Raw genomic sequence first — 27097 nt, 5'->3', positions numbered from 1 at the left:
TGCAGGCTGCAGTCTTTGCTCTATCAAAGCACTGCGTACTGAATACTGCAACTGTAGTACTACACAAAATTTTCTAAGGATAGTCAGTACTGTAAGAACAGATACTGTCCAAGTTTTTATAAGCCCCTTATTCCCCCCCACAAAAGGCAGAATCTGTATCTAATCTTTACTCAACATAAAAGGGAGAATAAATTAGTTACCTGTAACTCAATCCTCTGACAAACCTACTTCCCAGAAGATTTTGAATAGTCACTTTAGTTTCTTCCAGTAGGTTTTTAGCAGCTGAATCTCCTACAGCAATAGCGATAATGCGACCAGGACTTCTATTCTTCAGTAAGTTCTGGAGTTTCAAGCTTTCTTCTGAAAACTCATGAGTATCAAACTTCAGCACTTCTAAAACACTCGCCGTGTCCTGATCAATCACTCTCACATTTAGTCCTCGGGAAAAATTCTTTTTAAATGCATAGTGACCACAGGCCAGCCCTGAGAAATTCACAGACTTTGACAGAAGAGTCCATGATAGCTTCTGATGCCCATGCAATTCCAGCGTTCCTTCAGGGCCCACACCAATAAATTTTTTGCCAAATTCTGGCACATCAGCATCTTCATTTGACTTCCCATACAAAATAATAGTTGCTTTGGATTTATAGCGGCATTTCTCTGCTCCAACATGAAGCATTCCACCATCCTTTATCAGGATAAAACGAGTTCTCAAAGTAATATTTTTAGAACCATCTTTATCATCACCAAAAACAAGTAACCCTAAAGGAAAAAAAAAAATATATTTCCATTAGTAAAATCAATTCTGAGACAGACTCAAAGAATTAAGATTTCCAATAAGAGCAACAGAACAATTAAGAAAGATTTATTTTCCATACCAATTAAATAAGTTACTAAGCTTATAAATACGTTTATGAATATTTAGGAAAATAACTTCTACTGGTTGTGATTCATCTTTCTAAGCATCTGGCTAGCTTGCCCCTAGTTTTCATACTGTTTTTCTAAAATGGCTAGCATACCATGTTTGCCATCAGAACATAAGATTCCATACCTGGAAAGCTACTATGCAAGTCTAATTTTTGTATATCATATAGAAAACCATGCCATTATTCCCAGTGACAGAATTGATAGTGTTCATTCAGCTTTTTAACATCTGGTGTAACTGGCAGAAGGCAGAAGGCAGAAAAATGGAAGCAGAAGAATTGTTCAATATCAATATTCCAATGCATTTTTCATGTAATCATAAAAATACAAGCTATGCAGTGAAATGAAGCATTTTCCTCATCTTGCCTTTTCGTACCTCCATCCTGTATGGTTATAGAATGTACTGTAGCATCCGAGTTCAGACGAAACAAATCTCCCTTTTTGATGATAACCTTCTTTTCAGGATCTTTCCCAGGGCTCCAGTTTTTCAGACGAGGATTCTGATCAGGACAATTCTCTGCAATATAATATGAAATTCATTATTTTACAAAGTTAGACTCACCAACAGGATGACAGCAACATTGGCAGCATGACGATGAATGTGATTAAGGCAGCCAATCATCCACTTCCTTTCCGTGGTTACAGTACTGAGGCAACAGGTGTTCACATTTAAATTAACAGTCAAAATGGTACCTGAGCAATGGTAAAACTTCCAGGGGGTGAGAAGGGATTATACACCAAATTAAATCACTGAGGATCACAAGCAGTCTGAACTGTAAATATAAGCTGCAATTTTAACCTCTTGCTAGGCATCCTTTGTTTTTGCTTCAAAAATTTCCACATCATCACAGTAGATGAGGAGAGGTAAGTGGCAAAGTCTTAGATTCACAGCAGTTACTCTGACTCCCAGGCATCACACCTGAAACACTAACATGATGGTGAGGCACAGAACCATCTCAACTCCCTCAAGGTTACAAGCACCTGTGTGAGAAAGGTTGATCCCGTATTGCTTTTGAGCATCTTGATCATTTCTTTCACCATAGATTTGTAAAAAAGGGGAGAAAAGAGAAGACAACCTTCATATATTTAGTGTAATGCTTTACTACTTAGAGCAGTTTCCTGGGAATTGAGGCATTTGGATCCAAACTCACTGTCCCTTTTAGGAAGTTACTTTAAATACCAGGCTCTGAATCACACTAAAGCTGAGATGTGCATAATCCTTCTCAAAATCCTGGTGAAGGTTTAGCACCACACAGGCAGTGCTGCCATATTATAAGGCCAGAAAAGGAGAAGAAGCTTGAAGAAGTGACAAGGTTGAGTGACTTCAGATGCAGCTACAGCAATGTGGTACTTAAAACACGTCCATTTACAATATTAAGCAGTGAGTAATGCAGCAGCACAAGAGGTACTATGAAAACAGGAAGTATATTTCTTGGATTTTCAATTTTCTTACAAAATGACAGACAGCAAATATTTTTATTGAGAAAAAAACACAACCAAAAATGCCAAAAATAAACAGGTTAGAAGCCCAATTGAGAGAAATAGTCTCAATAGCCTTTTCAAACCTTATCTTCTGGAGAAAAAGCCCCATGCATCTGAAACGAAACTGAGGGAAAAAGGCTATTTGCAATAGCCCACTCTTGCAAAATCTGAAGAAAGAGAAACCTACCCACAGATTTAATACAAGCCATCCTTAGTTCTGCTGACAAAGTTGTTTTCCTTTGCTGTTTCTCTCTCCACATTTCAAATCCTTTCCAGCCCAGGAAACCCACAGAAACCAAGATTTGACTGCCAGTGGAAAAAAAAAAAAAATAGCAGAACTGCATGAGGCCAAAAGGCATCTAAAGTAGTAATATAAAAATAAAAACAAAAGTGGCTGTTTTTTCTTTCTTTCTTTTTTTTTTTTTTTTTTTTTTTGGCAGGGGGATGGGAGGGGAAGAAGGATGCAGCCAAAGAAGGCAGCATTTAAAAAGTGAAACTCAACACATGAGGGAAAGCTGAAAAGCAAGAAACACTGCTGTCTTGCAAGATGCTGAAAAAATGCAGTTCTGCTGCCTGACTCATGCAGAGTCAGTAAGCTCCTTCCCTCAAAGCTGCAAAAGTACTGCGAAGAGACACGCACTTCCTGGCTGGTAGCAAAGGGCAGTGCGGGGAAACCATGAGTCAGCAACCTGCTAATTTCTGTTAAGCATGATTCATGGAGGGAAAAAGATTTAGTAACTGCAAGTTTTTCTATTGAGTCTGAAAGATGAGGTACAGCGCAGCAACTCAATAAATTAAAATCAGAGTCTAACTTATCCTATCTTTGAGCAATGAAGCCATTGGAATTGGAAACGGGCGCTCCTGCAACATGAGCATGCTTCTGAAGCACAGCGGATCAACTTTTTGGCAAGTGAATCAGATGTGCTCAGCAAAAGCATTCCGAAATTCTCCCTTAGTAATTGCAGTGGGTTGCAGGGAAACATCAAATATTTAGTACTTCACCATATGTTACCTCCAAAATTACTGATCGGATTTTACAGACCACAGTCATTGCCTGTGCAGTTAAGGTTAAATGGAAGCAGAAGCATAACACAGAAAACGTTAAGTAGCTATAGCCTTGCCAAATTTAACCACTCATGCTGAATTTTTTTTTTCAAGTCAAGCCTCTACTTAAGTGTGTTTTTGTAAAAAGGGGTCAGCTGTCCTTAGGGTTTAGTTGTTTCTAATAGGGTTAACAGGGTGAGAAAGTGTATTTTTATATACAGTAAAGAAAACAGACAAACAAAAAATACCTTGCCCCCCCAGAATTCTAGAATCTTTCATGTGTTGGGGAAAGGATATGAAGTTTGGCAGGAGAACAGACAGGAAACAGTTCTCAAAACACAGTTAAATAGTTGCTTTCTACCTGCTTAGCCACCAAGTCTGGAGTTCCTAAGGCCTCTGGGAAAAAATTATCAGTGTTACATTATGCTGAGCAGAAGTTTATCACACTTTGGCAGCTAAATTTTCTGAAGATCCTGTTTACCCTGGGCAAGCTCCAGCTGAGAACTGTGAAGGCCAAAGAGAACTTTTTCCCCTAAATCTCCCCTACTTCTCTTCCTGACCCTGTAGCACAAGCCTCTGGAAATGGGGAAGGAAATTGCATTTCCAGCACTCTACATGTGCTAAGGCCTCCTTAGAAAAAAAAAAAGATGATGACAAGAAGATAAAAGCAAGGAGGAAAAAGAAACCAGCTGACAGGCAGGAACAGAAATGCAGACAAGTATCATTTTCCCTGTGGGGAGGGTATGCCGGAGGTTTAGGATTTACACGCAATTACTACTAAGTCTCACATTCCCTACACTGCCTTTCAAACAACCATTAAAAGCACTAACAATATGGATTTCCAATTAGCCCTCAGCAAGAGCACACCTAGCTGGAACTGGAGCAGTTGGCTTTAATACCACGTATGTGAGGATGGAGCTAAAGGCACTAACATTTCAACCCATCAAAAACCTTCTGGCGGAACTGCTGTAGTAACTCTGTGACAAAATGAAAATTTTTGTCACTCTTTCTCTGGTGCCTGGATGAAGTTTCTCTTGCATTAGGGCTTCCAACACATTAGAACTCAGTACGCTGTCCAAATGTTCCTTGAACACCTCCAGGGTCGGTGACTCCACCACCTCTCTGGGCAGCCTATTCCAGTGCCTGATCACCCTTTCAGAGAAGTAGTATTTCCTAACGTCCAGCCTGAACCTTCCCTGGTGCAGCTTGAAGCCATTCCCTCTAGTCCTATCACTAGTCGCACAAGAGAAGAGGCCGACCCCCAGCTCACTGCAACCTTCTTTCAGGTAGTTATAGAGAGCAATAAGGTCTCCCCTGAGCCTCCTCTTCTCTAGACTGAACAATCCCAGCTCCCTCAGCCACTCCTCATAAGACCTGTGCTCCACACCCCTCACCAGCTTAGCTGCCCTTATCTGAACCCGCTCCAGGGCCTTGATGTCTTTCTTACAGCAAGGGGCCCAAAACTGGATGCAGTACTTGAAGTGCGGCCTCACCAGTACTGAGTACAGGGGGACAATTACTTCCCTGTTCCTGCTGGTCACACTATTTCTGATACAAACCAGGATGCCATTGGCCTTCTTGGCCACCTGGGCACACTGCTGGCTCACGTTCAGTCTAGCATCAATCAACACCTCCAGGTCCACTTCCTCTACACAGTCTTTCAGCCACTCTGCCCCAAACCTGTAGTGTTGCCTGGGGTTGTTGTGGCCAAAGTGCAGGACCCAGCATTTGGTCTTGTTGAATTTCATCCCATTGGCTTCAGCCCAGCTATCCAGCCTATCCAGATCCCTCTGTAGGGCCTCGCTACCCCCAAGCAAATCCACACTTCCAGCCAACTTGGTGTCGTCTGCAAACTTACTGAGGGTGCACTCAATGCCCTCATCCAGGTCATCAGTAAATATATTAAACAGGATAGGCCCCAGCACTGACCCCTGGGGAACTCCACTCGTAACCGGTTGCCAGCTGGATTTAGCTCCATTGACCACCACTCTCTGGGCCCGACCCTCCATCCAGTTCCTTACCCAGCCAAGAGTGTACCTGTCTAAGCCACGGACTGCGAGCTTCTGTAGGAGAATGCTGTGGGAGACAGTGTCAAAGGCCTTACTGAAGTCTATGTAAACTACACCTACAGCCTTTCCCTCGTCCACCAGATGGGTCACTAGGTCACAGAAGGAGATCAGGTTGGTCAAGCAGGACCTGCCCTTTGTGAACCCATGCTGGCTAGGCCTGATCCCCTGGTTGTCCCACACATGCCGCGGGACAACCTGCCCCATAATCTGCTCCATAATCTTCCCCGGCACCATGGTCAGGTTAACAGGCCTGTAGTTCCCCAGATCCTCCCTGCAGCCCCTCTTGTAGCTGGGAGACACATTGGCAAGCCTCTTGTCTTCTGGGACCTCACCCATCAACAAGGATAGATGATGGGATTCTACATATGTGTGGTTTCTCTTTTAAAAGACAATGCAGGTAAAATTCAGAAAGACACAGTGCAACAACTGATGCAAGCTGACTGGATATCCACAGAGAGGCAACAGGACACTGGAGGAAAACAGTCACATCCTTAGGTTATATTTCAGCTTCTATGCATGTCACTACAGCAAAGATAAAAAATGGTCTACTGCAAAATTCCCTGTATCCTCGTTGATCCATCAACTCCTTGCTGACCAGGAGTTCAGTGCAAGAATTCTAAACAACTCAGTGCCTCAATGAACAACAGCAGAGGAAAACAAACAAAAAACCCCCACTCAGAAAACAATTTGCATTTAAAAAGCAGGTAAAGTCATCTCCCGCACATTACCAGTTTCTAAAGGATAGGAGTATTAATTTACATAGTTTGCTGCGCAGCATAACCCCCTTCTACTGAAACAACCACAAAAACTACAGTCTTAATTAATTATATGGTGTCAAGTCTTGGTATCATTGTGGAAAGGTTTGTTATGTTTGTTTTGGAGAGGTCTTCTGTTGTTTTTTCTTCCTCCGAAAGTACTTGTGTCAACACCCTAAATCACTCTTCAGCCTTCTCCTCAACTTGTAAATGGAGCACTTACTGCACATCTGTGCTCATTTTACCAGAGACCTAGATCACAATATAGCAGTAATCTTCCATTTACTACTTCCTAAATATTTATTTTCTTTTCCTCCACGGTTATTAGGAAAACTCAGAAACTTCACCCTAAGAGATCTCTACAGCCCATCAAAAAAAGTGCCCCAGTTAAAACGCATGCATCCATTTCATACTGCCATCTGAAATTCACCATTGATTATTTTGTTTGTTGCCTACTGCTTGCTACCTAGTGTTACATTGACTCTGGAAACATAAATCTCAGAAGTACTACAACAAAAGACACTGTGCAGGCTAAGCTTGTGTTACAACAGGTAACGGTTTTCAAATTAATTTAAAAAAAAAAAATCATTTTGTTTTTAGAAACCTGTTTTCTTCCTCAGAAAAACAAAACCGAACAACCTGTCCGCCAAAGGACACTATCAGCCTTTAAGTGCATGTCACAGTAGTTAGCAGTACTTGGCAGTAGGGCTGTCTAGTTAGTGAGCCGTAGTGGATCACACCACCTCTTCGTGCTTTACAGCCAGATGATTTGAGAGACAATTTCCAAATTCTGTGAAAGCTGCACTGCTTTCTAAGACAAGCTGGAAGCTCAGGGCTAAGAGGTCAGCGAGCTCCCTGCTCAGTTTAAACAAAGCAAATAAACCATTTGGAATAAATTCAAAGACTTTTACATCTTTTACTTGAACACCCTTCTACTGTTTTCCTTAGTTACTGCTTAAGCAGACAGCAATTCATTTCACCTATCCTTGCAAACATCAAAATCCTACGTACAATAATTATGGTTACACAATACTCACACTTCTTCCTCTCATCTTTATGTCTTAATTTACTGCTCTGCCTTTTTTGCTTCAATTAAGCAAGTTAGATCATTCACAATAGAAATATGAGAAGTGCCACTGAAAACAGCAAAAGGAACTGAACTTATCTCCTTTCACATTACAACTATGCGTTCTATTTCTACACTCCACTTTTAACAATATTTCTGATGCAGAATTACTTCACTATGTTCACAGGGGCTTCAACCTCTAGGGTGATTTTGTTTGTGCAAGAACTTACCATCTGGAGCATATTTTGAAGCTATTCCCATAAAAATCCCCAGTGCAACAAAAAGTGAAAAGCTAGAAACAGCAAAACAAATGAGAGTATTTTTATGTCTGTTGGCTTCTGCCTGGCGGCGGTGCTGTCCTGGTGATGAGGATGCGAACATGGCCCGGGCTTCTTGTCTCGCAGAGGTAAATTCAGCTGACACGTGGCTGTGTGAAGGCGGTGGGGGACGAAGAGGGGCAATTCTCCCCGGGACATACCCAGAAGACCTGTGACTGCTCCCATTCTGAGGCGGAAGGAAAGCAGGGGAACTCCCCCTGGCATCAGTGTCTTGCATGTTACAAAGTCACTGCAACGAGCACACACAGACAGAGAAAAAATAAGAGAGAGGCTTTCAGTATACAGTACATTAAAGAAAAAAAAAAAAAAAAAAAAAGCAGCAGCAATTTCAAGCCAGATGCCTTCTCCTTAATGTGTCTCTTTATACAGTATCAATCACACTATAGCTACAGGTCATTTACCACAGTGTAACAGTTTGAAACAATAGCATACAAAATATCTTGAATATCTTGAAAGGATCTGGTAAGCACAGCACAGCTCAAACCATTTATGTTATTTTCCAGAGGTTTATCACAGTTGACTTGCATTGTCCAATTAAGAAACAAGTTGAACAATGAGAAAGCTAGCAATTCCTTTCTTCTCCACAGTTATGCAAAGAATGCCCAAATGTATTTCTTCTCCATGCAGAAGCTGAACAAGCTCCTCATTGTTTTCCTTTATGGAAGGGAAGCTGAAGGAGACAAGCTTTCATTCCACACTGGAAGCAGCAAGAAGCATGTAAATTTAGTAAGTAAAATACAAGACAATTTTATTTATACTTGAGAAGATGCAACCTAGTCAACACTTTTTCTTTTTTATTAACTGAGGCAATTTGGAAACTACTAAACTCTGTCCGCTCACAGCAAGATTTGGTTGCCAGCAAAGGGGTGTTGGGATTGATCCTGTAGCAAAGTCATTCCCCAAAACTGAGATATCTGGGCTTGGGCATAAAGACCCAAAGCAATGCGACTGCTCCAGGGCTCTCTACCTACCACTGAGAACTGAGCACTTTTATTCCAGTTACTTGTGTTGTTTCTATCTTTTCCTGAAGCAGCCAGCAAGAAAAGCCACAAGAAAACATTCCTTCCTGACCTGTTCCAGCCAACAGTTCTAAACTACTGCACTTTTCTGCTTGCTTTAAGGATCCAAAATTGCATTCAACTGCTTTCTTAAGCTTTCTGGTCAAATCTGTTGCACAGCAAGGAGTATTCACAAAGCTAGCATGATTTTTAATTGACATTTCTTAGGGATAGAGGATTTTTTGACAAGGTTGCTCAAGTTTCAGTTCACTGAAACCCAATCTTCGAAACCAAATTCTGGAGGGGATTTAAGCATAAGCTAGATGTATTAAATCACAAAACGAATTATGAAAATAAGAACTACCAATAACAAAAACCTCGAAATGCATAAAGATCCTCTCTTTCATTTACAAAGGGAAGTCTGAGCCATGTTCTCAAGTGCCAGGCACACTGGTGAAGGAGGAACTCTACAACTGCAATCTTCTTCTGAAATGTAGCAAAGGAGCCTTTTGTCTCACATGCTGTAAAATCTGACACTTCACTGTTTCAAGGCAAGAGAGTTGTTGTTATTGAACAGGCTGGATTACCCTTTCAGGGAAGACAATGCACTGCCAGATGTATGCAAAATAATAATAAAGGCACTGAAACATTAACTGGAGCAGCCAGCCCACTACAAAATTTATGCCAAATTCTCCAGCAGTGTTCCTTGCACCTGTTTGTTGCAGCAAATTGATTTTCACCATTCTCTTCTTTAAGAAGCTGTTTCCCATACCTAATCCCTTGCTCAGACTTCACTGCCCTCTGCTTCATGAGCACTGTGTAGCAACCTTCTTTCACCACGCACTTTTAAACTCAGCTAGGCATCTTTCAACAGTAAAATCTTAACAGTTTCTGTGTTTTATAAGTGCTGCTAAAAACTTCATACAGAAGGAGCTTTTCAATTTAATTCAAAGACAGTCTTTATGCCTAACTGAAACAAATACTTAAAACATTTTTATACTTTTTTTTTTTTTTTAAATAAAGAACATTCTGATCCAGCATTGAGATTTTTTTTTTTTTAATGGTTTGGGCCCCAAACTCCTTAAGTGTGGCTAAAAAGCTTTCAGATATGGTGTTTACCTGTCTCACCAACAAATTGACTATATGGTGTCATTATAATATGAAACATATGGTGTTATTAAGTCATTTAATTGCTGAGTTGTACTAAATCCAAAATACACAAAGCCGAATTCACTTTTACAGCATAACTTTACCATAATTTTGTCAACGAAGGCATCTTTAAATACTGCTACCACTTAAAAGAAATAAGTCATTCATTACAACAGAGACTGAAAATGCTTGTGTACTATTTCAAGCATATTTTCTTTTTAAAGCATTCAGTCTTGTTTTCAAGGCTCATTCTGCAAACTGTAGAGTTTTATAACTATCCCACTTGAGTGCAAACACCGGTCATCCCAAGCACAGGTGGAAAAGAGAGCTCAGAGACCCAGTCTTCCACATAAAAAAAAAAAAAAATTATGAAACAAATGTAAGAAAATATTTAACACAATCAAGAGATTTATCACATAGTTTACCATTACACGAGGTGTAGCCATTTCAACACTTCCTTCCCTCTTCCCGTGCCATCTGAAGTTATCTAGCTGAGAGAAAGATCTTCATCCCTAAGTGCAGCTGCTAACTTCTCTTTAAAATTAAGACGAGCTCAATGATCTGATTCAAGGTACTGACTTTTTTATATCCACTGTGAAAGTTTTCAGATGGCACCACACAAATGTAACTGAAGCAATGAGCTATAAAGCCAACAATGCCCTAGACAGTGATGTTATTTGGCTGGGCAGAGATAGTTTGAGTAAAACACATGGGGGGAGAAAGAAAGATATGTTAGAACTTTAAAAAAAAAACTTTTTATTTCAAATTACCATTTACTAGAGTTTTTCCACTTTAACACCTCTTTCTCCACCTTCAAAGGCTTGCCATTCCCCTCTGACTTGTGCCTATGCTGTCCTCCTTTAAAAAACAAAAAGCAAAAAACTCTAGATATCAAATGTCCCAGGATTCCATGTGCAGTCAAGACACTAGAGAGAACTGTCTTATCTCCAGGACCTTGCAGTCCTACAGAAGCATAAAACCTCATGAAAGAGCTCTGAGATATGTGCATCTCCCATTGATAGTGCAGCCATTGGCAAGAAAATCACCACTTTGACAAACCTTCTGCAATTGCAGTGAGTTGTGTCATTGTGGTATTTTGCTTTATAGCTTGCTGCAGCATGACTTCAGTGAAAGTCAAGTTTTTGCACAATACACAGCTGCTTAGCTTACCTACCCAAGTGGTACAGAACTGTTTGTGTAAACCTGCTCTTGGCCATGACATTCACCATTCTCAATCTTCTCAGCCTTCAAGAGAGTATTACACAATATCATCAAATCCATTTTTCACCATCATCATTCACTCAGGGATACAGACAGGTTCAGGCTTCCAGTTCACTGCACCAGGGAAGCCTGAAATACAGTAATGCAGCTAGAGCATGACTGTCATTTTGGCCCATTACATTCCTGTTACCACTTCTGAGCTGGAACACGGATGTGTTTGCACACCATTCTTCTGAAAGAGGAGCACTTCTCTGCACAATCCAGATTCCTGCTTCTTTCCCCTCCTGCCACATCACCAAGCAGGTATGTACCTCTTGTATTCACCATGTTAGTCAATCTAGTCCAAGCCACCCTAAAAAAAACAGCAACTACAATACAAGTTTGTTTCTACCAACAGAGCACTAGAGCTGCATGGATAGCAACTCTAATGCACACCAAGCAGGCTGCAAGCATCTCTAAGGCCCTGACGTGTTCCTTCACCCATTTCTCCTTGTGCCATACTGCATGTATATATGAGCCTAAGGGAAAAAAAACTAGGAATCTACATGCAATCACAAGATAACATCACGTTCTCCTGAGGCATGTGCCACATGCTCAGAAGCAAGTGGCATGCTTATCTGTTACTCAGAATGAAGCTAGTTTCCTGAACAGGAACTGGATTATTCTGCACTTTTCACATTATCTAACACCACCCAAAAAGTGAGAAACACACCAAGATATTTCACACTTCAGATGTTAAGTAAGCAGCATAGCAAAGCATGTCAGGTTTGCTGTAAAACTCCCTTGTCATTGCATCTTCTCAAAACTCTATAAGCAAAGTAAGCTAACTTTCATACAAGGCAAAGATACTAATATTTCCTTTAAAGGATGTCTTAAGGATGCATAGTTCATAGGTATGAGGAACAAAGCAGAAAGGAAGTTAGAAGAAATTTCACTTCTGTTGTTCTTGGCTATGAAATGCTACTAGTTGCACTGCTGATCTGTTTGCACACTGTTTAATCTCAGAGTATGCAATTGCTGTTAAGTAAAGGACCAAGGAAGGGTGGGAAAAAACCACACACTGAAAGAATAATAGTATTTCCCCCTGTAACACAGTGCCACGTTGGTCACTGCTGCTTTTCTGGCACAGAGACCTGATTGGTGCGAGATCAAAGGGCAGCCAGGAGCCCAGGAGGGTTCATGAGCTACAATTACTAAACAGAACATGGTGTAAATTTCTGCCAAGTACAGCACACGTACCTTCACAAATCTCCAAGATGGCCATTAAATTGCTACAGATATACGGATTTCAGGACAATATTTCAAACACCTCAGAAAGTCCCCAGCTCAACATGACTTAAACTTTCCCTTAAGAAAAAAGCTGAGGCCTCAGGAACTGCATCCTCTGTGATCCACATTTGTCTTCCGTTGCCTTGTTTCAAAATAAAGCCTATTCACTTTCATAACACACAGCATATTTACAGGAACCTACTTTTTCACCAAGATGTGCAAAAGCTAAAAAGCATACAGTAAAGTACTACCACAGTTCAGTAACTGTGGGAAATCACAGCAATTTCTGCAAGAGCCTGAAGAATCACATTTGACTTAAACTGTAAAAGCTCTAGATGACTTCTGTCACATACTGCTTGCTGAATGCTACCACCACTGACTCTACTTCTTTGCCCAGCAATTTCAGAAGAAAATTAGAGGACAAACAGCAACAGTTAATGAGAAACTGAGATATAAATAAAGTAATAATTACAAAATATCCTCCAAAGTAAATAACGCTGACTCAGATTTTCTTAATTTCCTGTGTACCAAATACTAATTTTTATTCCTTTTTTTTTTTTTTTTTTTTTTTGGCACACAGAAAATGTGCAAAATGCTTTTGGCAGTATGTACATTTGTGAACAACAGTTTTCAAAGGTGAAGTACAGGAAAAGTTCATTAACACTTCTGATGAACACTTTCAGAGCTCACAAAGAATTGCAGCCATTGCCATCGAACCAGACCGATGCATTAGGTTCACAAAAACAAGGTCAAATATTCCACTACTTTCATGTTTCGTGGTGCTCTCTCATGCCTTAATAAAAAATATTTTTCAAGATAATTTTGTTAGTTACATGCATCAGCTATATCACATACTTCGTATGTAGCCCAAGACAATTCCTCTTCACTCAATGAGGCCCAAGCAAGCCAAAAGTTTGGACACACATGACTTACAGCATAGAGAGGAATCAGATCAGAGGTGAGGTGTTGCCTCCTCCTCTCTACAAGAAAAGCATTTCTTTTCTCCAACAATAATTGGGTATGCTTTTGTCTATTTTCCATAGCTTGTGTGAATGAGCTCTATAGCAGTCACTTGGTTTCATGAATACAGTTGGTAGGAAAGCATATGACACAGTAGATGAAATGCACAACTTTTCAGAAAGCCAACGTACAAAGTTTAGGGATTTACATAGTTTTGAGACTGCAGGGACATGTTTGTCTTCTTCAGTGCCTGCACACCAAACACTGCCCCTCAAACACTCACCTGTTCCTAACTGATGCCAAGACACATCTATTTTTAGTTTGCTCCAAGACATTTATAACATCCTTAGATATTACATCTCACTGACTCAAAGAAACAAAACCCAGGAGCCACTGTGGTCGCTTTGGTCCATGCCTCTAAAACAATGTCTAATGCTTACAGTGACTTCAATTTTTTTCCATTTGTTTCTGTTTGACATGGTTAATCTTTATAAATCATTTGCAGATTGGGGAATTCTATCCTGTTTTCCATTTATTGTTTAAACAACAGAATGTTTGGCTGGAAGAAATCTTTCAAAAACCTTTTTTGTTTTTTAAATTTTGTATCCTTCTGCATCTACCAGTGCCTCAATTACAGTGGATCCTGCACAGTGCAGTAGAAATACTGCATGCCTGCTATGAGAGACAACACAAAGGGAATAATTTCTGCCATGTTCCTCATTTTCAGAAAGGAAAGCTTTAATAATTAGCACAGGGTATCAAAAGTGGAGACTTGCATTTTAATCACACAACTGTCATTAGCTTGCTGTGTGAGTCACTGTTCATTTAGGCCCTGAGTCTGTAACATGAGAAAAAAAATGGTCCATGGCTTCACAGGAACGTTGTGAGGCTTCGTTTACAGAATGCTTTGGTCTCCCTCAGCTCAGCAACACATCCCAGCACAAGCCTACTTCTAAGCAAATAAATACTTCTGTTCAAGTCAACAGTGTCCATGTGAAATAACTGATCTGCAGCATTCACCTTAGGGAACCTGAAGAGGATGGTAGCAAAAGAAAAGCAAAAACAAAGAAAAGCAACTACTTCTTGTGTCAATGATAAGCTGTATTTACAGATAATCACAGTCTATGGAAGAATAAACATCACTGAAAACTACTACATCCTAGGACACCAGAGAAAATAAATCTCTAATAGACTTCAGAGGAGCGAATTCCAGCTCAGGAGCTAATCACTAAATGGCTGACAAAATTTATTTCTGACATTCCAGAGGAAGAAGGAAAGATTAGATACCTAATTCCTTCTCATCAAGCACTCTGACTGAAAAATCCTTAAGAACCAATAAACACGTATGAACAGGTATGACAGTACAAAATATAAAATGGAGTGAAGAAGGTCTGGTCCCCAGACTCAGCTTTGGTCAGTAGACATAGACATACATGCTCCAGGAAACTCCTGAGTTGCTAAAAGCACTTTAATAATCAATGGCCTTTCATATTTAAATTCCACCTATAGCACTACTCAGTAGCATAGCCTGCTCTCTTTCATAGCTGTATATGCATTTCTTTCTTTCTGCTCATGTTGTTCTCTCTCTCTGCTAAAGTGCTCTGTGATTTTTTTTTTCCCAAACTCACATTTCAGTATGTTATATGCCATCCCTTGTTCTGCTTACTTGAAGAATTCTCTTTGCAATTTTTTTAGCCATCCATCAGCTACAGAGGAAACAATGCTGGCTGAGAAGTTGCCACCCCAGAGCTGAAGTACTGTAGCTGCACACTCACATTCTTTCAGAACTGCCTCGCTATGAGCCAAGGAGTTTGCATTAAAAGTTGATTAAGCTAAGGGCTCAAAATCACATCCTCTGAGCAAACATCTCTGACATCAGCACCTCTAGGCTATTTGATCCCCCAGAGGATTCTTCATCCTGTAAAACGATGACTAAGAGGATATATGACAGAGGTCCACACAGTCAGGAGTAGCACAGAGAATACAAATGACTCTCTTCTGATGGGAAAAAGAAAGGGGGGTGGAGGGAGTTAGAAGAGGTTTCTGAACCCGACTCTGTATTGCAAGTTTTGGATTTTAAGAATTTATATGGGTTCAAAAAGCAGTGGGGTCACAAATGAGAAGCCAGTCAAGGACTGCTGCACAAAGAGCTTAGGAAGTTCTCCAGTCACAAGCTGTGGCATCTATTACTCACTGCTGTCAGACATCAGGTAATGGTCTGGATGGACATTAGTCTGCCATGACAGCACTAATCTTCTACAATGACGTTACTTAAGCACTTTGTTCTCATCAGAGACCTCTTCCTAGAAAAGCAAAAACCTTCAGATCAGCCACTATAACTGCTGACATCGTGAGCACAAAATATATGCCTCTACCTGATAACTGAAATTAACTCGCCAGATTGTCATGCAGTGGGTGAAGCATGGGAAGGATTCCATTTTGCTGCAGGAATGGAGGCTTTCAGCAGGAGGGCAGGGCAAACACCAGATACACATGTGGCTTTGGAAGCAGCAGTCATGCTTCAAGTGCATGCTGAAAAGTTTGTGCAGCCAGGATAATGTGAAGTAACCTGACTGCCTGTCTGGATGCCAGCTTTCAATATAGATAAAAGGTATCCACAAGAGTCACAAAAATACTCAAGCTGAGAGCCTGGTGAACCATGCACAGTAATTTAAATTACTTGACGTAAAACTCTTGCGAGAGACAATTTCAGAAAAGAAAAACTTTTTTCCGTCATTTTCCCAGCTTCTTCCATGCATCAAAGGAGAAGCAAGTTTTCAAAAAAGAAAACAAAGACTTTAATCCATTACCAAGAATGTGTTCTGCTGAGCTGGTGGCTGCATTCATATTTTGGATTACTGTGGTAAATTCCTTTCCAGGGAACTCTAAGAACTTTGCATCCAACAGCCAAACCTTGCAACATCCTGCCAGGTGAAGCCAGGCATTCTGCATGACTGCACTACATTTTTTAGCCCACAGTGCCAAAAAAGATAGTAGAGGTATCAGTACACTCCCTTTTGTCAACCTGCTTGACAGCAAAAAATGATACAAGTCTTAAAACACACATTCTCTAACGTTTTGAGCATTTCCTTTCCCTACTGGCAAGTATATCACTTTTCTCCCTCAAATCTTTCATCCCCCTCTCTATTTCCTTTCTCCAAGAAAACACTTTTGTGGATTTCTGAACCTACCTCTACAAACAGTTCATTCCCATTTGTTTTGACAAAAGTGTCTTCACTACATCAGCAGTGAAATCCTCTTGATTAAAAAGAAGTTTGAAATGGATTGAGTCTAATTGTGACTTGATTCCAAATTACTTCATAAGTTATAGATTTTAATCTTGTTTTTAGTACATTTCAGGTGACTTTAAAAAACTGCCTCGCTAATGCAAGGAACAAACTCTGTTGATACACTTCAGACTGTGCTCCCAGCACAGTTTTTGAACACACTGAAATACCCACCAGATAGTAACCCTCCCACTGACTGCTGTCAGCAGTTTTTCAATCCTGAACAGAAGCAGGCAAGGTGGTGGGAGCAGCCCCTTGGGGATGAAGGCTGCAGAGCTCCCCTGGCCCGGAGCTGCAGGTGGCTGGGGGAGAATAAAGCAGTGCTGCAGCTCGGGGACAGCACCCTGCAGCATCACTTCCGCACAGTTACAGGTGGGATGGGCATCACCCATCAGTCCCAGCACTCATTCTCCTTCCCTTACTGAGAGGAAAAACAAGCTGCAGAGCAGCGCTCGTTTTCTGAGTGAAGCTCCAACAACAAAAGGCTGAACTGACTGCAAAATGCACAACAGCAACATGAAAAATGGTTGTTGAGTACCTTCCTATAATGTACTGCAAGCAGGGGTAACAGCTATGCTTGGCATTAAAATCAAATCAGTAAGTTACTTTACTGTATTCTTCTGCAACTGAAGAATGTTTCTAGTCTCAGTTGTTTACAGTGCATGGGCATTTGTGCATCTTTTTAATTATCAGAATGCTACTATTGGGCATTTAACTTGGACTGAAAAGCATTTGCCCCAGTGCTCCCTACCATCAATCACCAGAGCAGGAACACCCAATCCCTTTCCATGTACAAGCCATTCAAGTACAGCTCACGTGGGATTTTCAGAACTTCAGGCTATAGAGCACATAAACCTTCAGGTTTGTTTGCTCCCAGGATGAGCAGATCTCATTGTGCTGCACCTATTTTTATAATCATGCCTTACAGGAAAAACAACCTTTTTGTTCCCCTGCCCCATGACCTGCTTTGTCAGCTTGGAAAAAGTGTGATCTGTGTCACTGAACGGTACCTGTTCCTGTCACGGGACAGTCACAGCCTTCAGAGAATCTCATTCTGGCCCAGCCAGAAGCAGCACTGTTGTTTTCCCCATGCTGTGGTCAGTGCTTAGCCCCCATCAACCCCAGCCACCACCAACCCCACAAAATATAATGGACTTAGAGTGATTAAAACAAACCTACAGTCTAACACCAAAAAAAAAATACCTACCCACATTTCTAACAGTGCTCAATACAGGTAACATTAAAAAAGATGCTTTGTTGCAGATCCTTGATAAATTCAGATTGCCAGTCCCCCTTTTTCTGTTTTATTGTTCGTTTGTTTGTTTCTTCCTTCTCCCTTCTAAGTTTTTTTTCCTTTCCTGGATTCCATTCATAACTGGGACTATTGCCTGCGATTTATATAAAACGTACCCTTCATGATGCTTTGCCCAGATCAGGCCCAGGACACACGCTCTGCTGGGTGCTGGAACACAACCACTAGAGAGCCGGCAACGCTGAGCCCGGGGCACCCGACCCGGCAGATTTCACACTGCCAGAGGCGGTGCGCAGGATCCCAGCAGACAAAGCACCTCTGCGAGCTGCACGCTCCGCAGCTCTGCAAGAACAAAGATGGTCCTCACATCTCCACCCCACCGCTGCCCACGGGCCATTCCGCACCAGTCACACAGACGTGCTCTTACAGATCTCCTGCACCAAAGCCTGACTGACGCTATCCTAGAACTGCCTTATCTTCCTCCTCGCGTTATCTTTGTAAAGCCTCGGGTATGGTTTCATCTTTGTAACTACAAGGGCATGTGCAATCTCTCTAGTTTTAAAGAATCCGTGCCTCCAGTCCACCTTTAAGAAACAAACAAGGGCAGCACCTTCAGCACGCGCCCCGAGCACGATCGGAGCACGTCTGGCTCCGCACGCCGTGCAGAAGAATTGAGAAGAACAACTCCCACTGCTTTTTGCGAGCCTCCGGGCAAGGAAAACACGCCTGGGTTATCACAAGCAGGAAAGGCAGCCCATAGCAACACAGACGCCCGGGGACGCCGATCAGTCAGCACTGCTACCGTTGCGCTGCGGGACCCCCCGCCGCCTAGGGTGAACCCGCTGAGGAGCGCTCGGAGGGCAGCGTCGGGCAGCACCTGCCGCCGGGCCGCGGGGCACATCGCCCACACCTGCCGGCCCGGCGGCACCGAGCGTGCGCCCAACGCCAGCCTCCAGCACGGGCCCCGGCCGCTCCCTCCCCTTCCCCCCTCGCCGCGCCGCCGCTCCCGGGAACAAAAGAGGCCGGGGCGGGCGGGCGGCAGCCGGCCCTGCCCCGCTCCCGGCGGCTCCCCGCGCCCGCCGGCCCCGTCCCGCCCGGCGCCGGCTACCTCCGCCCCGGCCCCGGCGCCGCGCACGCACTCGCTCACCTGGGCCCGGCGCGGCGGCGCGCTCAGGGCGGCGGCATGGCGCTCCACGCCCCGGACACCGCGGGCGGGCGGCTCCGGCTGCTCGCCTCCCCCCACGGCTCCCGCCCCGGCTCCCGGCCTTACGCAATTGGCGGCGGCCGTAGCCACCCTCCCCCCGCCCCGCCACCTCGCCGGGGCAGCGATCCCCGGCCCCAAAGGAGGCGGCTGCGCCGCGCCGCTGCCGGACCTCCCTCCCCCGCCCCCGCGCCGGGGGAGGAGCGGCGGCGCCCGCCCGCCCCTCGCCCCACCCGCGCCGCGCCGCGCCGCCGAGCCGGCCCCCTCCGAGCCGCCCGGCGCGGGGCTGAGCGCGGAGCCGCCCTTTGAGCCCCGGCTGCGGCAGCACCGCGCCGCGCGCTGAGGCACAGGGAAAAGCGGAGCGAGCTTGGAGATGCTGCTGGGGGAGCGGCAGGGGTCCGCGGGATGCTGGCCCTCCCCCGGCCCGGGAGGAAGGTGGCAGCCGGTATCGATACTGCGCTTAAAGAGAACAGAGAAGAAAGTAACTTACGGGAATCGGAGCCCGGGCAGCCTCTGGTCCGGGAAAAGAGCTGGCTGGAAAATCTGATTCTGGTTTCTGGGAATTTCTTTCTTTCTTTCAAAATCTGATTTGGACTATAGTCAAACAAAACCAAACCAAAACAAAAAGTTCTGATTTCAAGGAAGCAGTGCCTGCAGCTGTTCAACACCTAAGAGCATCACAATGGTTGAGGCAGCAGGCAGGCGGCGAGTGGAGCTGCAGCTCTTAGCTCTGCCAGAGACGCGAAGCTCCGGGAGCGCAGCCGCCCAGGTTGTTGGCTTTGATGTGGATCTGACAACGGACCTCTCTTAAGTTTGGGACCTCCCACCGCTTCCAGCACACTGAGGTTGGGCCAAACTCACTACAGATCAGAAAACGAAAAGAAAAAAAAAAAAAAAAGCCCCGATTCTAAATGCGTTGAATGAAAGGATTTGGGAAATACAACCAACATTTTCCAACTTAATTATTTCCTTGGGAAAATTCCAGACAGCTGGAAACTGAGTGATAACTCATTTACACTCCAACAAACGCTGCGCCGCTTAACTTCAGTTCTGGTGATTTCCTCTTTGTTTACAGCATGCACATCCTGTCCGCGCTGCTTGCAGCGTGCGGAGACATCTAGCGACCGAGCCGCGCACCGCGGCAGTTCCGAGCGCTCCGAACCTCGGACGCGGCCCGGGACCCGCAGCCCGCAGGCACGGCACGGGCCGGCACGGCTCCCGACTCGTCCTTCGCACGGAGCCACGGCGAAGGAAGCCCGTGGGTGGATGAATAAAGGCGTTTTCATCTCAGTTTGATCGCGCCTTTGTCTCCTGCTGTCATTTTTTTAAATGCCCCGGAGCACGATTCTTTCAACACGTAAATCGTCTCTCGGTACCAAAAAAGGTTTGAGGAACAAGTGAAACTGAAGGTGGTTAATCTTTGCTTAATGTGAAATTCAAACATTTCAGGTGCAAAACAAATCCCTCTCTTAAAGCAAAGAAATCAGCACTGCCCTGGGTATCCATTTTACACACACACACACACACACACACAGCTGTGCTTGTCAGTGCATGTGCTCAGTAATTAACACTCTTTCAGTTACCCTTCTTCATATAATCTGGTATAAAATAATGCTGAATTATTCCGTGGGAATGCCAATCGAAACAAAACGTTCATGTAATTTGATTTGTGGAAATCCCAGAACATATTTAGACTTAAGCCTTTTGACTCCTTTGAGAAATTGTTTTCACTTAATGCAGTACTTCCACACTCACACACAAAAGTATATAAAGATGACATTGCCAGATGGATATGTTTTCTTTCCCAGAAAACATATTAGTTTCTTCTCCATTGGTATATTAAAAACAAAAAAAAACAAAAAACAAAACAAAACAAAAAAACCCCAAAAAACAATAAACAATAAACAATGCTTTTGTTTTTCACTAACACTGAACAGTACTTATCCATTGGGAAGTTATGAGTCCAAAATCAGAAGGAGCCATCTATGTGCTGTATGTCTGGTATAGAAAATTATGACACACCGAATAGTCACCAAAATTCACAGCCCTGAGTGTGCAGAGATCTCCTGTCAGTCGTATAGGTTAGGTGCTTCTTGTTACATCCTATGTGGGGATGCAAGGTAGAAACACTCATATGTGCATATGGTAGCCTGAAGCTCAGTGTATTGTATGATGCATTACACACATATCCAGATAATCTTAGGCAAAGATAAGAGGCCCTCTGTTTTTACACCAGATTTTGCTGTAAAAATGGTATCCATTTTACTACTATTTGTAAAAGTGGTGCTTGCAATGGCTGTAACAATACCTATGCCTGAATTATATGAAAGAGTGGACTTTGAGATTACCTGAACACTGTGAATCTCTTCATCAAAGTCAAGTGACAGAGTGAAGGACTACACTTACATCGAGTGTGACCTCATTCCTCATGTGCTTTGGGTGTAAATAGACAAATCCTTGTGTCAAATGTGTAACCCAAGGATTAACAATAGCAAAGACAGATTTGGAAGAGGCCATCGATAGAGTGACTATGGTCTAACGATCTCAAAGAAAGAAAGAAAAAAAAAAAAATCACCTTTCGTCTTTCTAAGCAAAAAGAAATTTCAGTAGGCTGGGGGAACGTATGCTTGAAGTCATGTCCTATCTCTGCATTCTTACCTGGATCCCAGTTACTCAGAAATGTTGCTGTTGGTGTACTGCAGACAGGAAAGGGAATGCACATTCTTCTTTCCTTGTTTAAGCCTTCCTGGCATACATCCCAGGTACTCTGTGGTAATACCTTTTCCATATAGTAGCTGTGTTTTCAATTATCATACTAAACACTTGCATTTTAAATTATGTCTCTGGGAGTTTAACATACCAGGTGGCAACAAGAAGTGAAATTCCTGAAATAATGCAAAGGCTGCCAAGCTAATAGTTAACAAAATACAGTGACTGTTTAAAAAAAGAAGACAAAAGAGTTTAAGCTGCATGCTGGAGGAATACTTGGATAATTTGTTACTGGCTTTTAGCAAGGAATAGCTTCATTGTGGTTTCTCATGTTATAATGTTTTACATTCCCCTCAGACTTTCCACCTCAATCTTCCCCGCCCACTGAAGCATTATGCCTTTTTATTCCTGCATGTCAAAACAAAGGTGATCCTTCCCCTCTGCTCTTCCCTGGTGAGGACACATCTGGGGTATTGTGTCCAATTCTGGGGCTTCTCAATTCAAAAAAGACAGCAATTCTACAGAGAGTCCAGCAGAGGGCCACAAAGATGCTGAGAGTCTGGAGGACCCTTTCCCTTATGAGGAAGGGCTGAGAGACTTGGGACTTTTCAGCCCGGAGAAGAGAAATCTGAGAAGGGATCATTGCTTATAAATATCTAAAGTGCAGGAGTCAAGTAGATGGGGCCAGGCTCTTCCCAACTGTGCCGAGTGGCAGAACAAGGGGCAATTGCCACAAACAGGAACACAGTAAGGAACATCTTTGCTGTCAGAGTGACAGAGCGCTGGAACTCTGCTGCCCAGAGATGTTGAGGAGTCTTCTTCTCTGGAGACATTTAAGGCTCATCTGGATGAGACCTACTGTGGGGAACCTGCTTTAGCAGAGGGTAGGACTTGATGATCCCCAGAGGTCCCTTCCAGCCCCTAGAATTCTGTGATTTGCTAACACACAATTTGTGTTTTTTTTTTCTGCAGGTCCATGAAAAACCATGAGGAAACTCATTAGAAGCTTCATTTATTATTACTGAAATTAACAACATTAAAAAACAGACAACAAACACCAGTACTATGTGGCATACTTTCACTTAGAAGTCTGGGCTTAGTCCTTACCTATCTTACACAAATTCCTATTTCTCAAAGGCAGTGACTCTCCCCCACAGCAGTGATACTGACAGGAGATGGCCTCAGGTAGGCTCCGAGGATTTCAGCAACCTCCCCCAAGCTTCCTCAGTAGATCCATCACTGAATTTTATAAGAATCATAGAATGGCTTGAGTTGGGAGGGACCTCAAGTATCATTCCAAACTCCCATCACAGGCAAGGCTGCCACCCACCAAGTCAGGCACCAGCTCAGGCTGCTGAAGGCCCAGCCAATCTGGCCTTCACCACCTTCAGTGATGGGGCAGCCACAGCTTTTCAGGGCAGCCTGTGCCAGGGCCTCATCAACATTTCAGTGAAAATTTTCCATGATATCTAATCTAAATCCTGTCTCTTGTGTTCCTGCTTCACTTCAGCTGTTATCAATGATTTTACAGGGGAGAAATACATCGGAATTTTAAGATTCTAGATCATGTAGAGAATATAAACTGATTTAAACCAACAAGAAAAACTGATGTCTGTAACTCAAGCACTAACAGAGAACCAATAAATTCATTTCAAAGTTTCTGTTAATGAAGGGGCTGTAGACTGCACTGGAGATTGAAAGGAGGATTAATAGAGTGGGATTTTCAAAGAAATAGTGAAGACGTGAATACAAATAAGAACAGGCTAACTTAAATATATAATGGCGAGACAGGCATGGAAGAAGAAGTAGAAGATGTGGCTGCATTTTGCTTTCTAAATTTCTCCTAATGTACAGTTTTGTTGAAAGACAAAATGCATCAAATTCATGTTGCACTTATTTTTAATATAATGTCAGTGGAAGTTGCAATTCCTTTCCAAGCAAATCTACACACCATGCAGTCTCAAATTAAGAAACAAGGATAACATTTTTCCCCAAAAAATGTGTTTATATTTTCGATCAGCGTGACTCAAAACACTTAGTCCGACTGCCTTCTGTATTAAAAACATTTTCCTTGACAAGGCTTTCTTTTGAAGGTGCCCACCTTCAAGTCATGTCAGTATTTATTTTAATTTGAATTGAGTTGATACATATTCCAAAATTAATAGGAAATGACAATAGTAAATTTGGCTTACAAATTTACAATAGTAATTTTAGTTTGCATTTAAAAGAAATATTAATGAAAACTGATTGTTAAATGAGCTACTAGGTAAATAACCTGAAGAGCCTTTTGCTCCTACCTGCTGGTTTGGCCAGGAAACAGAAGCATACTACTACTAGTCTAGTCAGTCACAGGAGAGTCATGTCTGGAGTGCTCTGCTCTTATGCCAGAAGTTGAATTCTGCAGATTTTTGCATAACTGTTATAATTCTTTTTTACAAATAATGGATTATGAGTTCTTAAGAGACATTTCATAATACATAAGGAAGACTAAAAATTGTTAAATGCACAATTTCCTATGAACTGTCTATCAGACTTCAGTGAAACTGCTTGACATATCTATGACTGTATTTCATCTCATGTGTTTAACATTATCACTTTATTGCAATTTGCATGCAGAATTATGCATATTATATTTCTAGGCCATAAACTTATGTCCTGCAATTTTTAGTCTTAATTTTTACTAAATAGAGAATGAGTTTGGTTTGTGAAATTTATAAGAGGAAGAGCAGAGCTTAAACCAGAGATGCTCACTGTCACTGGCAGAAATATACAGAGAATTTAGATACATGAAAAAAGAAATAGCTGTTCACTCTGGGAGAAAGGAGTCTGGCTTCCACTGTTAAGAACTGCATTTTAAGTGATGTACTTCTACTGTTAATTATTACGTATCTGATTAATGGCACAGCACAAATATTTTCACAAGTAGGAATGCTCTGATACATCAGATAACTAAAAAGCATTAACTACTTCTGGAAAAAGAAAAAGAAAGAGAAAGAGAAAAAAAGCTGTAATGCTTCCAGACTGTTCCCTAAACCAAACATAACAAGTTCTGAAGACCCTCATTTGAATGTAACACACCTCCTGCAAGAAGAAATATATACAGGTAAGAATACTTTTTACATCTTTGAAAATGTAGCATGTATATTGCAACCTTAGGGTGCTGAGGGAAGGTGTGCTTCCCTGGAACCAAACTGATATTTAGAGCAGGGCTTTGCATGATGCAATGCAAGACAAGATGATTTGCTGTTGCAAATCTCTGTGCACAGCTTTGGGCTCTTAACTCTAATATGCATTCAGACCATAGTACCCGAAATTATACTCTTTTTTTTAAAAAAAAGATATCTAAAACAGCGTAAAGATACTTTTTTAGTAATACTGTAGAATTCTGCTTACCTCGTACTGAATCAGCAATCATATGTAAAGGGTTTTGTTTCCAGTAAATTCTCAGTTTTCTGTCAATACAGTTTGTCACCTAATGGCTGACTGAACCCTTTTCCTTTTGGGAGAGAACAAATACAATGGCTAATCAGTGTTACAGGAAAAGTTATCTGTTGAGTTCTGTGCATAAGAGATCATCGTGACCTTTTTTTTTTTTTTTTTTTTATACACAAAAACAGGAATTGAAATGTCCCGTGAATGACAGCCAAGTGTAAATACAAAAAGTATTTGTCCATCAGAAATGAAAGAAATGAATCCTTCGATTCTCTGAAGTGCATTTGTCACACTGCAGAACGTGTTACTTCAAACTACGGAGAATTCAAATTGAGATACTCAATAATCTCCCGAAACATACCACTTTAAAAAAGTCAGCTCCTAAAACAAGACTCTGTGTTGAAATGTATTGACCATCCTTGACTCCACAGGTTTTTCTTTAAAAAACAAAAAAACAAAACCAAAAACCAACATAAACATACCATAAAGGAAGATACCCTGTACCAGCACAGAGATCCATCTAGCACTGCAGCCTGTTTCCAGCAATGGCTGGCGAAGAGAGATGACAAGGGTACAAGAAAGAGCTAACTAAACATACCCGAACATTTTGTTGTCTACTTCCTGCAACCTCTGGGGTCGCCTACTCCCCAGCCAGTGGCACACTTCCATTTTCCAGCCATTAAAGGAAACTCTTGTTTTCTGAACTCATGTAAGTTGCTACCATCCATGATGTTTTGTAATATAACTGCTTCTTGTGAGAACACTTCTTGCTGGATTTGGAGTTATCACCTACTCACAGCATTTTATACTGCATAGTTCTTAAACTGAAAAAAACAGTCATTACTTTTCCATACCACTACAAGAAGTTGTCTCATACTCATTAGTCTTTTCCAATCTAAATGTATAAATAGAATATGTTTTCTCATTCCTTACTTGAAAGCTGTTTAATATCTCATCATCCTTAGTGTGCTTTATCATCTTTTTGCCAGTTTGCAATAACCTTTTTTTTTTTTTTTTTTAATGATTATAAGACCAGGATTGCAGAAGGCTCCAGAATAGAGGCATCTTGGATAAACAAATCTCATTTTTTAATACCTTCTTCTCCCTAAGTCAACTCTGAAGTCTTCTTGCTTTTTTGGCCATTGCTGAATACTGGGTAGATATTTGCTTAGTGACATTCATTGTAATGCCAGGATCCTAATCCTGAACAGTAACTATCCTCAGTCCCCTTATTTCCCCTTAAATTTTCCTTAAGACTTCTCAACAACAGCTAAGTACCACATGTCATCACAACAAGTAAGTTTTTAAAAGGTATCTCTCCTTCAAATTATTTTTAAGTTCCTACTCTGAATCAGGTAAGAAATGAAGCCAGTTAATTTACACCTTGGTTTTATTTTGCAGCTGCAAAGAAACAATCAGTCAACTTACTTCTTTTGATAACTCAGAGATATCTCAGGCTAGAGAACTCTTCTGTTTCATGATCACATTTTCTTTCTGGTGATCATAGAATTACTAAAGTTGGAAAAGACTTCTAAGATCATGTAGTTCAACTCAACAGCATACACTTTGGAGGACTTTGGAATTACACAGGCTCAAACCTCATCAGTGCCACCTAACTTTCTGAAGTGCTTTTCAATACAGTTCATGAGTACAGAAGGGAAAAACTGAAAGTTCACTTAGGAACTCATTCTCCAGAGAGCTCCAATAAGTCAGATGCTGAGAAACATCCATTCTTGAAAACCTTCATATAAAGGAATAATTTAAAAAATTAAGCTCCACAGCACACAAGCTCTTTCAAGAAAACACAACTTTTTTTTTTCTTTTTTTTTTTCCTCAAATGCTGTCATTTAATGTTAAGATAAACAATTGAGTGTGTCTGTGAGGAGTACCTAATAGAGTATGTAACATGCACAAGACAAGACGCAGTTCTCGGCCTAAGCT

The 27097-nt window shown here is 42.0% G+C and overlaps 1 protein-coding gene across 5 annotated transcripts in view; it reads right to left on the bottom strand.

Moving 5' to 3' along the window:
• CEMIP2 (cell migration inducing hyaluronidase 2) overlaps nucleotides 1-25280 on the bottom strand; it is a 53876-nt gene extending 28596 nt beyond the window's left edge. The window contains exons 1-5 of one of the 5 annotated variants that reach the window (XM_090130783.1): nucleotides 18962-19093; nucleotides 10596-10683; nucleotides 7571-7907; nucleotides 1301-1441; nucleotides 201-762 (exon numbers count right to left, since the gene is read on the bottom strand). In XM_090130783.1, the coding sequence (XP_089986909.1) occupies nucleotides 201-762; nucleotides 1301-1441; nucleotides 7571-7895 (1028 nt within the window). In that variant the 5' untranslated portion in view covers nucleotides 7896-7907; nucleotides 10596-10683; nucleotides 18962-19093. Of the gene's footprint in view, nucleotides 1-200; nucleotides 763-1300; nucleotides 1442-7570; nucleotides 7908-10595; nucleotides 10684-18961; nucleotides 19096-19505; nucleotides 19879-25117 lie in introns of those variants that run through there. The other 4 variants (XM_090130784.1, XM_090130785.1, XM_090130786.1 and 1 more) reach the window with 4 other exon arrangements.
• Nucleotides 25281-27097: the final 1817 nt, after the last annotated feature.

Source organism: Phasianus colchicus, chromosome Z (assembly GCF_987193195.1).
Source record: "Phasianus colchicus chromosome Z, bPhaCol1.hap1.1, whole genome shotgun sequence".
Classification (NCBI taxonomy): Eukaryota; Metazoa; Chordata; class Aves; order Galliformes; family Phasianidae; genus Phasianus; species Phasianus colchicus.
The sequence above is the reverse complement of the archived record's forward strand: the minus strand, read 5'-3'. Positions and strand labels throughout refer to the sequence as shown.